Source organism: Mercenaria mercenaria, chromosome 18 (genome assembly GCF_021730395.1).
Source record: "Mercenaria mercenaria strain notata chromosome 18, MADL_Memer_1, whole genome shotgun sequence".
NCBI lineage: Eukaryota > Metazoa > Mollusca > Bivalvia > Venerida > Veneridae > Mercenaria > Mercenaria mercenaria.
In genome coordinates, this window is record NC_069378.1 from 40323004 (window position 1) to 40335746 (window position 12743).

The 12743-nt window shown below is 34.6% G+C and overlaps 1 protein-coding gene across 1 annotated transcript; it reads left to right on the top strand.

The window, feature by feature from the left end:
* The first annotated feature begins 6079 nt into the window (after nucleotides 1-6079).
* On the top strand, nucleotides 6080-11918 carry LOC128550659 (perivitellin-2 67 kDa subunit-like). Its single transcript, XM_053530144.1, has 3 exons — nucleotides 6080-6225; nucleotides 7887-8038; nucleotides 8350-11918. The coding sequence occupies exons 2-3, from the start codon at nucleotides 7987-7989 to the stop codon at nucleotides 9219-9221; spliced, it is 924 nt and encodes a 307-aa protein (XP_053386119.1). The 5' UTR covers nucleotides 6080-6225; nucleotides 7887-7986; the 3' UTR covers nucleotides 9222-11918.
* The last annotated feature ends 825 nt before the right edge of the window (nucleotides 11919-12743 follow it).

Sequence of the window (12743 nt, forward strand, 5' to 3'; positions counted from 1 at the left end):
ATCAAAACTGCCTTCACTTCAAGGTTTTATCTCTAATGACAGATTTTGACCTGGCCAATTCGAATCTGTGGCTGGAAACTACCAACTGCTACCTTAGTAAATAGTTAAGCGGCGCGGAAAGAATGGCTTTCGTCGTTAACAAGAAATATCAAACACATCAATACTCCGCCACAGAATCCTCAACTGGTTTTTTGTCATTTGTGGTGTATAACTGTTGGAAAGGTATTGGGTGTAGGAATAGAAGTTTTAACGATTTTAAAAATAAACATTGTTTATCAATCAGACATCTGTAACTCATCTAAAGGCATTAAACCCTTCCATTCAATAAACGCGTAATACACAAGGACCAGAAATGTAAATGGGCTATCAGGTAGTAAATATGTGAAGTGGATAGTTTAACTTACATCAATATATTGTACAAAGCATGTAGGGACTTGAATATATTATACCATACATCATCAACAGCAACAACAAAAACAACAGCAATAACTTATATAACTAGCAATATCGACATTTACGTACACGTCTTTGGCTGAAGAACAGTAAAAATATGGTACATACTGCGTAAACATAAACAACTCACTGTCTCAACAAATATACTTCCTTCAGAAATTTACATATATCATTTTGAGTTCTCCTTCTGTCAGTGGACATCAAATTATGAAATTTTCTTAGATTTGGCCATGATATTTTTGCAAGTATTTTTGAGCGACTATTTGGACTTGGACAAGTCATAAGTACACGGTGTTCAGATTCAACTGCATTTAAGCGATAATATGTGCATAATCAATGTATGACCTACCATAGTCTCCAGACCTACCATAGTCTCCAGAGTTCTTACAGTGTCAAGGTTACATGTATATACCTGCATTTACATGTATAGTATGTTCCGGTGGTAGGGACTCGAAATAAGTCGAAACCCTTCCACCATCGGTCACCTTCTAATTCTATTACCTCCTCTGGAAAAACCTGAGCTACTGTAACCGTAATAGCCTATGGTTCTGAATACTCCATAGGAAGTTTTCAACGCTCTGATTTTTTGAAAGTCCTTTGTCTGTAAAACACACCCCTGTTTAGCAGTTACAATATGTTACCTATAAATTTTTATATAATACTTCATTCTTTTATGGGATTTTATCATGTTTACAAAAAATTTATCATAAACATCATCTACAACAAACAAACAATGTCTCTTATCTCTGACTCTAACTCTGTTAAGATGAGTTTAAAGAGAAACGTGTTTTCTTAAATAGTATCAGTGTCATTATGGAGAAAGAAAAAAACTTTAGTACAGATTACTTGATCTCAACAGACGTTTTAAGTCTATCTTACAAAAGGTCGGTAGTTCTACTCAGATGCTCGCCCTTGCATGAAAGGGGCGCCTTTGTCTTCCTTCACCATAAAAAGCTGGAAAAGTCGCCATATGACTTAGCTCATGTCGGTGTGACTTTTTGTACACGGATTTCCCTGTTGGATTAATTATTTATTATTGTTCCCCCCCCCCCCAAAAAAAAAATAAATATGTATCTATTATGCCTCTATCTAATGCGGCAATAAGACATTGACCCGGTCAATCCATTATGATTCGATGTGTGAATTTGTTGCGCATACATTAGAGGGTCGCAATGGGGTTTTACAAGATGATCATTTTATATTTATAAAGATGTGCCCTAGAAGGAACTTTTGCGATGCTTTAACTTGTATTAATATGGTTTAATTTAAGCCTTAGTATATAAATTCTGTAAAAATATGGCTTGTAATTTACAAGTTAGTACAAACAGGCAGGGAAAAACGTATTGTACCTTTTGTGTTCTATGCTGCCGGACTACTTTCATTTGATATGCATGACCTGACAAAAGTTCTATAAATAGTGAACTACACTCGGTTCTATTTCAACGTCGATAAGTTGTTAAAACGTCGGAGATTTCGTTCGATAACAAAAGGACAAACACAAAAGTGGATGTAAAAACGGGTTATTATAAAAGTAGCTAGATCCAGCTCTCGTGGATTTTGCCAGGTCGAGTCACACTCCTTGATATGACGTACCATTTGGGTCAAACGTCTTAAATCGCTGGAGCGATACCATAATACACGCTTAGCGTGTAAATATGCACGCTGGGCGTTAAATACACGCTTACCGCATATCTCGGTCGGTAGATGTATAAAATTACACGCTTGCCGTGTTTATTTACCCGCTTAGCATGTAAATTTATACGGTTACAGTGTAAATTAAGAATCGCTCTCTGGAGCTACATTTTAAGATGAAACAGCCAATCAAAATGTATGTTACAAAACTAGATATTTTAATGACTGAGGTCATTTTCTGGCAGAGGTACAAAAGATGACATGGCTGATTGCAGTATACGGGGATTAAAATGCGCTTTCTAAAAAAATAATTAAACGTGTAGATTTTAAAGTGTTAAATTTACTCGAGTCCCAGATCAAGTAACTATTATAAACCCTATTACATTGCTCACAAAAATTATTGTATCGATACATTTTATCATAAACAAGTCGAAAGTATTGTGTGTTCAATTAGTATTGTAACTTAACTATAACTATATGTAACAGTTACAATAATTTCCAATGAAAAAGAAATATTAATTGTATAACTCTTGTTTCAAAATGTTTTCTTATAGAACATGACGCTGTTCCACAGACAAATGACCATCAAAAAATTATAATTTAGAAAATTTTCTATAGGGAAGGTGTGTGTGTGTGGGGGGGGGGGGGGGGGTGTTTATTGGTGGCTTAAAGCAGCATGCCTCTAGATTTGGCTAAAAAATAATCTTTCTTTCAGATTAAAGTTTGGTCACATTATGAACATTGGAATATGAATTTTTGTTTCTAAAATATTTTAAAAGTTCCAAATCAAGAAAAAATATGACCGCGCCGGGAATCGAAACCCGGACCGCCGCGGCAATAAAAACATTTTCCCGTCGTTATAACCAATAGCGCTATAGCTGAAGTAGTGAAGAATGACTTCAAAATATCAAAATATAGATATTTATAATCGAGTCAGTTCACCTGGAGTAAAAGCGTGACAGACGCTTTTCGATTTTCATCGTAAAAGTAGTAAAAACAGCAAATTCTCATGTGTTTCCGTAACATAAAGTTTGTCAGTAATTAAGTTTTAAAGCCTTCTTAAGAAATATAGCATTTATTTCAAGATATCTAAAAATATTTTTTTTGTTGTTGAACGGTCTGGAGGCATGCTGCTTTAAAGACTATAACTACACGTTCATACAAGTATTGCCGTATGGGCCCAAACTGGGTTTTAGACCATCCAGACTTGTATGGTTAAAATACTTATATTTTTTAAGCGTGAACGCAACTTTTTCATTTTATATGACCACACAGTGCTATCCGTTGGCTAAACGAGGTATCAATCTTGAGCAGGACCTATACATCTACGTATTCTATATGGAAGTTAGGAACTCGAAATTTCGAGTTTTTAAGTAATTAGAAATTTCGAGTTACTAATAACTAGAAATTTTGAGTTAAGAAATAACATACACCTAGGACTAATGCTCTGTAGTAGCTGTGCGGTAACCACATCCAAATGATTTAATTTTCTGATTTTCAAACAATGTTTCTACCTTGACAGTGACAATTAGTATAAAGCTCATACCAGAAAGTAACATATACTTTTGCATATTTTGTATTACAGGTAAAGAACATAATATGTATACTATTAAGTAAAGTGGTAAAGGTCGCTGGCTTCGGATCAATGTGGATTTTAAACCTCACTTGGAAAGTATAATCTTTCATTGTGAGGAAGCTATCGAACCGGCTTGCGGGAGGTCGGTGGTTCTAGACAGGTACCCGTCCGTGCCTGAAATAATGCAAAGAGGGTAACTTGTATCGTCTTCCCACATCTAAAGCTGAAGAGCTGATGACATAAAACCCTAATCTCCAAAACAAAAACAAACGAATAGTCCAACATATCGCTGTGTGGCATGTGTGGCACCTGCGAAAAGGCCACACGTTGCTATACTGTTTACATATATCTGCATACTTATGTGATATCTTTAACACAGTTTTTTATGTGGTTATTTTCAAGCGTCACTTGTTTAATTTGAGTTTAGTGGTTGGGGCACTGTCCTGGGGGAAGATTTAGTTCTTAGAGATTCACATGTATAACAATCAGTTGGTAGCGACTGGAGAAAGGATGGGTTTGTCAGCTTAGAAATTATTTCTTGTGGATAGAAAAAAGAAAGAGTAACTCGATCGAGAGGAGTGTATTTTATATTGATATAGAGGAAGGACTAAAAGTAAACAGGCATTTCAACATAGAACCGATTTGTAAAAGCTAGGGATTGGAAGATGCATAAGCTCATTTTTGACAGGAAAATGCCTGGGCGTAAACACAAGTATACGTGTAATGTTAAATCAAACAAACAACATGTGACCACAATGGCTTTAAACTTCTCTGAAACAAATAGCTATGATTAATATTCTGAAAAGAAGTCCAAGCATGATGCGGAATCGATTTTCAGGCTAGTGCAAAACGGATTTTGATTTCTGCCAGTTCATATTCACTTGTGAAATACACGTATATACATTATGTACAGATGAAGTAGATGCGATGATTTTGATTTAAAAGGGGATTCAGATAAGCCAGCTGTTGACTGGAAAATTCAGGATGGATTTGAATGGATAAGCCGAATTGATGAAACTTTCCATCCGGGTAAAATATCGATTTAGCTGTAATGAAACTTAAAAGACAAACCACATATAAAACCATGTGAAGGTTTCCAAAGTTTACCAGGGTGTAGTTAAATGTTAAGCAATTAAAAAAGCCCTGATAAATGATGATGCGATTTGATGATGCGGACATAATGCCTAAAATAGAAGACGGAGACATAAGGATGTTTCAATTTTCTGTATTTGAAATAGTCAAAGACGTATTGTGCAGAAAATTAATTAATATTAAACAGATAATTCATGTTATAAACCCAACACAGTTAAAAGGAAGTATTACGACGACACTAGCTCACGAGAAAATAGTCGGATGACACATATCAAATAGAAAATACGGACACGCTGTCACTGACCTGGGGTAATAAATAAAGAATGCCTAAAGTTGTAGACTGAGTGCAAAAAGATTCTCTTTAAAGGTAACTGACGAGGCGATCGGCAGTCAGATATTACAGAAGGGGAGGTTAAAGAAGAGAAATACGATTACCAGCATCAAGTCGCTGGAACAAAAGGGGTCCATGAATAAATGATACTATGATATAAAGGATGAAAGATGAGTGTAAATGTTATGGCTGAAAGCGATTTGAAAACGTAGATTCAAGGATATGCGGTGATAGAAGATACTATCGCGGAGAAGGGTGGTGACCAGGGAGTCAGAGGTCTTACTAAAAATGCCAGAGGTTGTGGTGGTAAAGACAGGTATAATAAAGGAAAAGCAAGAGAAAGGGAACATGATCTTGATACAACTTCCCTCTCTCTCCCACTGATAGATGAATCAATTCGTCAGGATTATATAAGCACAAAAATGATGAATCTTTTAAATTGTATGCGACTGCTATTTATTCTGATAGATTTTTGTTGGGCGCCATCTTAAAAAGTATAAATAGAATATATGTCATTCACAGATGCAGTACTGATCTTTGTGTGGAACTTTTAGAATTAAATTAAAACTCTAAATATGGAATTTTTCTTTAAAAAATATTTCTCTAAATTCATCTTCTGGTCCCACAGACCTTTCTTACCATTTTAAAACTAAGCGCCAACTATTCAGCACATTGCGTTAATCGGCGTGCCTAGATAACGTCCATGATTTACCACTCAACTGTAATCATAATGTACAATCGTCTTCATGTGGTATTAAACAAATACCTGAATTTCTTCTTAGCCGTGTCGTGTTTAAAACAATAAGGTACACGTTTTATAGACCTTTTTACCCAAGTTACGGTAATGCAAATTGCACGGATGTTTTGATTTCAACGCGCAAGCGCTCTTTACGAGTGGCAAAAAAACTCTCAACGATAAGAAAACCTACACAAAATCATCATTTTATTACAAGTTGTTTTGCCACTATAAGGTTGATTTCAGTCAAGTAATTTATTATACAGTATGCTTCGATTAAAGACATGTATGTTTTTAATCATATCTTACCTGGAAGGCCTGCCTTATTCTTATTTCAGAACACACTTGGATTAATATATCACGTAGCGGAGCCGTTTTGTGAATCAAAAATAAACATTTTACGAGGTACCTAGTATTTTAAGTTCTATAAGAATATATTTTGGAACTTTAATGGACATTTTCATTTTAAACTATAAAATTTTAGTTACAAAAATCTAAATTCGTAAGTTATGAATCAAATCCAGGACTATAATTACACACTGAAGGAAAACACCTAATATAAATCTCTAATTATTTTATTTCTTATGTTTACATTTATGATTTTTATTTATTCATTTTATTTTTTTCTTTGAATTCGGAATTAATTTATCAGTATGATTGCATAAAAAATCAAAGGCTGAACTTTGTTATTTTCAACTGCGACATTTAATTATATTTTAAGTATCTTGTAAGCTAATTGCAACAGGTTGTAAGTTATGTGAGATCATGTTAAGAAATAGAACAAAATCTTTATTAATTCATGGAAAATACCATCTTTTTCATTTTTTCTTAACCTGAATTTGTCGAGAACAACATTGCTGTAAAAAATGTTTATTAATCCATAATCATCAAAGATAATGCGCATTAGTTAAACTATATCAGCTGTGGGTTTGCAAAGATCTACATATATTTTCCTTTGTCATTCAATGGATATTTACTATAAAACAAACACACTAGAAATACAGTATAACGCTAACGTAATTTATATTGTGCAGTCATGTCTTTTTGCTCTACGTAGAGTGCGCATGCGCGGAAATTGTTTCCCGTTGCTAAGGAATTAGCACGGAGTATAAAGGTCTATACAAATACTTTTTTTTTTAACGACGGTGAACAGTAAATACGATTTGGCTGAAAGTAAACTACTTTGCGCATTTTATTATCGTATCTGGCAATAAAGTTTGAAATGTAAATATCGGCGAGAGGATTTTATATGCACCATTATATCAGGTTTAAAGGTAATAAATAACCATGAGTACTTGAGTAAATTATTGTTTTTGAGAAACTTCAATCTGAAATACCCAAGCCAAACGAAAGGAAAGAAGCTATATTTTGCTTTAGACAGACCACTCTTCTTTCACGTTGAACGTTTCACCTCTGTCAATGACACCGCTTTATTGGTTTTGGGTAATTGATTATATGGGTTTGATGTACAAAATACTCACTAAATGTAAGTGTAGGTTTATACATGAAGAGGAAATTCCGATGACGACATTTTTTGGTTATTTACCAGCTGAAATTAATTATAACTACCTAATTGTGAAATAGTGTATAGACATTAACGTACTTCAACCGACTAAGCTTTACGTGTACCACTTATGTATGAAGTAGACTTTATTATTTTATTTTAAGGATATAACTGCACTGACGAGATACGTTTTAGTGTGTTTGACAATTGCAGGTCTGGTATCTGCTTATGTAATGACAGAAAGGCAACATGACAGGTTTTTAGTGGTTTTATCCTAAGAATTACTAATATCTTACTGATCTGTCTTATTTAATTTTCTTGAACTATTACAAGAATTGTGTCCTTTTTATACTACTAATACGCCATTTGCATCCCCACAAATTTTGGTACTAAGCTGACTAAGACCTTGAAGATAAAGAGATAAGACCATATCGTTTTCAGTAAAATGAAAGAATGCACAAGTCTAAATTTGTTATAATAGTTATCATGAAAGCCATATGTATTTATGAAGATAAAATACTATATTGCAACACATTCCATTAAAGTCTGTTTTGTATTACAGGACATTACAGTCTTTAGTTTCCTCCACCTCATCCAAGGCATCTAAGACATCCGAAACTTTATCAGGGATAGCAAACGGAATTAAACAGGCCTTAAGAACAATGGTTGAACTAAAAGAAATTGCTCAGCCGAAGAAAAAATTCTTAAAAGTTGGTAAGAAAATTTTAATGTTTCACTTTTTACGAACAGCTCAGTAATATTATTTTTTTTGTAATTATTTCCAGCCATTTGTGTGTGCCGTGGTCGTGCGTTGTCAGAAACATACAACAACCGTTGTGATAAACATGAAACAATTTTCTGTACAGATATTACAGACTGCCGTTACATATAACGTAAACACACTTATACTTGTAGCGGAAATTTGCGAGAAACGTACAAAGAGTATTAAAATCTTGCAGTTCAATTGTTTTTAGTTGTTCTGTATATTGCAGTTACTTTGTGATAAACGCACCATTCCTTTTTAGGTATGCGTCAAGACAATCGACTTCAAGAATGTAAAGATTCTGAGTTCAAGCAATCTTTTCCAGACGTTGATTATTCATTCCTTGGCTACAATATATTTAAAGGATTTCCACTTGCAGTCGACCACGATCCTGGTTTTACCTACCCAATTTTTCGAGCAAATTACTCGTCTGGTGGGCAAACAGCTGATTGTCGATATAGTGTACCACAGGGCCTAGTGATTATTCCAGACGTCTCATGTGTGACGTCATTTGCATCTAAAACAGTACAAACAAAATACGAGTATTCCAAAGAATTGTCAATTTCAGCAAACATAAGTGGTGGTGCGTTAGGAGATAGCTTTTCTGCAAGTGCCGGCTACAAGTATTCCTCTTCACAAATTTCCTCTGGAGAATCAGTTTTTATCATTTCTTTTGCAAAGTGCAGCTATTATTTCATAAAACTTATAACTGAAAAGCCTCCCAAATTTGATGCGGTATTTATCGAATGGATTCAAAAATTGAATAATACAAATGCAAACTCTGAAATTTATTTTGACTTTTTCGATACCTATGGAACTCATTTCTTAATGGAAGTAACTTATGGCGCTAGATATACATTAGAACATAAGATGTCATCAGACACTTTTGAAAGTAAACGGGAACACGGAGTCAACGTAGGCCAAGAAGCTAGTTATGCTGGTCTGTTTAACGTTGGGAGGACATTCAGTTTTGATGCTTCTACACGGGAAATAGCGACGTCTTTCTTAAAGTCGGTAGAAATTAAAACTATTACAGTCGGCGCTGCACTACCATCAAATGGGGATACAAGTACATGGGCGTCTGAGTTTAAAAACAGTCCGATACCAACCGCTTATAAACTGTCGTCTATTTGACACTTTGTTTACAGACAAATACATGGATGGTTTAAATGTAGATAATAATCGTATCCGGAAAGACGTAAACAGTAAAATGGCTGATTACTGTAAATTCCTAACGGATCAAGGACAGTTAGATTCATGTGAAGAGCTGATTGGTGGCATAGAAATGGATAACACAAGATTTGTCCGCCGCTACCTTGAAATACGCGTTTCTTCAGTTTCTGAATGCATTGACAGATGTCTGCAGGAAGTTAAGTGCGAGGCAACATCATTTTGTTACAATTGCAATGTAAACAGTGGGCATGGATACAAGACGTCTTACTTTTACCACGGACGTGGTCAGAAATTGTCTGCATTTCAAGAAAATAGGCCTTATTTTACATGGAAAAGTAACGTCATCCAAGAAAAAATGAAAACACAATTAGAGTTAACTGACACAACGGTCATAGGTCTTCCGCGTGGATTTGAAAATGACGAGGATGAGAAAGCAAACCTACCTAGATGTCATGATCTTTGTGTTAAAGATGCATATTGCGTTGCTTACACCCATTGTGTATGCCCTAGTAAGACAATTATATGTCAAATGTTTAGTGAAGAAAGGATCACTGGGCTCAAACTGGAATTCGGAACACAGACATACTTTATTTCATGTCGCTATTACACTGCCGCAGCTTCAACGGAATCCCCGACCAACACCACCCCACATTCAACAACCACATAACAGTAAAACTAAATCATGATTCAGATAGACATCTTTTATAAGAAATGTGAACGTCACCAAATCATACACAGAAATAGTTGTTTTACATGAAAATTTAACAGCATATAAAACAAGTTTTTGAACGATTGTCAAATTATTGATACATACCTTGAATTCTGGCAGAAAAATGCATCAAGAGACCACCATTCCGAAAAATGAATCTCCACTTCTCAAATACCTGTTAGATGTGTCGAATTTCATTCATTTCCTAGTGCTATTTAACAGCAATTTCGAAAATTGTTTATTTCTATTTCTTTATAAATGGCAATGTTTGCGATGTAGTAGGAATACTGCGTTTAAGGAACGTGGCTTTCCCTGTTTAATGTTCATCCTTGTTCCAACTTCCCCCAGCATCCGACCCTTTTATCTACCCCTTACCATCCCAATCATTTTTCTGTATTTTGCATATATTTATTTACTTGTTGTTGGATTTTTGAAGCAACAGGTCTACAATATTTGTCCGTTACAGCTTCTTTTTTGTGGGCCTATTTTGCGATGCGAGGCTCTATGGCTGTGTTTCCGGGAAATCAACCCATACCCTTTTTCTTTTAAAAGTCGGGCAACGTTTTAGAACATTTAAGTACAGAACGGGACAGTACGGTAAAGGATGTTATTTTCATTTACCAACTGTAGTGAAAAGTTCTCTCTTTTATAGATAATTCATGTCGATTTCATAAAAGTCAATTTATTCATTTCTTTTCAAAAGTTGTTGCCCTTAAATTGTAATGACAATCTGTCAAATATTGCATAAGGCGGACAATGCCAAAAATAATTACATCAACGAAAAACTTTTTTTCCAGATTTAGAGATGTACACGTTTTACAGTAATATTTATAAGACTTCAATATCGTATACAAGATTTTAAACTACCCTGATGTTTGAACTTTTCCTGGAGTCATTTTCCAGTTTCTAACGCATATGTCAATAAAATGACGACTCTGTAGTAGCATAATAAACTTGCTTTTTTGCTGTTTAGTTTTCATATAAAACAACGGTTTCTGAACCTGACCTTTAACAAAATAATAGGAGGAAAAGAAGTTATTAAACTATCAAATCAGTTTATGCGTATAAAATATCAGTTTAATTTTTAGCTGACTGCGAGTTTCAGATTATATGCCCAGGATAACTATATTACACATTTTGTTGTATTTTAAGAATGAATGCTTTGGATGGATTTGCAAACCACTTAATCTTTATGTTTAATTCAATATAATACAGCTGCGCATATATGACAGAAAGTATAATGTTATAACAAATGCAAATCAGTCTAGATAAAATGAATAAGAATGTAAACATCTTTCTTAAAGAAGCGTATTTAAACAAAGCGCGGGAAATCAACACAGGTAAACAAAAAGGATATATTGACGTTTCAAAGACGCACAACAACAAACTTCCTGGTTCGTTTTATCATAAATTTCGTAGCGTAACGTTTTTTCTGTCGTAAACTATCTTATTTTGAATAGAGAACTATACTAAAGGATTAAAGCTTTGTGTACAATAAGGAAATAACCAATACAAACATATACGAATATTTAAGGCAGAGTTTTCTCCCTCGGTGTATTGGTGCGCTACACCGGACGCCTTGGGGATCACGGTCTCCTTACTTGGACGGAAACATGTTTCCTTTTAAGTAAGACTATGAGTCTGAACTTAGATTAACAGCCAAAAGAGTGCACGCTAGGGCGATCCATGTAGCGTTGTATTTGGCATCTCTGGCACAATCCTCAACTACAAACAGTCCCATTAGAGGGAAGTATATGTACGTGTTTGTTTCGTATGCCGTTTTAAAGAAGTGATGAACTTTTGAAAATAAATAGATTTGACAATATTTATCACTATTGTATGTGTTCATAGAGTCGAGTTAATCGGACAAGTATCGTGACGGGGCTTGGATCCTCATAGCTAGAACTGGTATTGTACTTTCCCCAGTTCTCTCTCTCTCTGTGTGTGTGTGTGTGTGTGTGTGTGTGTGTGTGTGTGTGTGTGTGTGTGTGTGTGTGTGTGTTCAGGTTTAACGTCTTTTTCAACAATTTTTCAGTCATATAAACGACGGTCCCCTGTCTTGTATCTTGAATGTAAGTTTGTATTGGCAGATATTTCATTGGATTCATATATTATTTTTTTTCTTTTGTGTCTATAAAGATGCGTTATGTGCTTAAAATTGATATCCAATTAAGTAAAAACTGACCTAGGGCTAGACTTCTGAAATCGCATACTAGTAATACAGATAGTAAAAGATGATTTCTTGATATATTCGACTAAATTTTACAAGTTGATGACTTTGTAGACATTTCTCATTCTCATTTCTATTGAAATATGAACATTAATTATTTTTCTGTTTTAAATATCTCTCCCCCCAGTGACGTAATAATATTTCACATGCCTTTGTAAATAATTATCATATACGTAGGGGAAAAATGTGTTAAAAAACTGAAGAAAGACGTACAGGGTGTAAGTGAATGAATTTTACATAAAATATTTTGACACTTATTGCATGTGTTTCTTAAATCTTACATATCTACAGCTTTATTCGTTTTTGTGAATATGTCAAGCATATAAAACACTACAATAAATAAATAGTGGACATAGAAATTCAAGCTTGAAAGCCGACTGATCCTGATATCAGTGATAAGTATATCTTATGAATTTTTCAATCAGGTCTGCTGCCTCTTGACAATCTACGTCCGTCAACAGAGTGTCATCAGGATTGAGACAACTGCGTCTGTCGCAGTCAAGAACCAAGCAAGTGGCTTAGACATATACAACTAGATGTATAT

Coding starts and splice junctions, on each gene's coding strand:
- LOC128550659 (XM_053530144.1), top strand. CDS start 7,987: ATGGTTGAACTAAAAGAAATTGCTCAGCCGAAGAAAAAATTCTTAAAA. Junction 8,039..8,349: donor GAAAAAATTCTTAAAAGTTG/GTAAGAAAATTT, acceptor ATTCCTTTTTAG/GTATGCGTCAAGACAATCGA.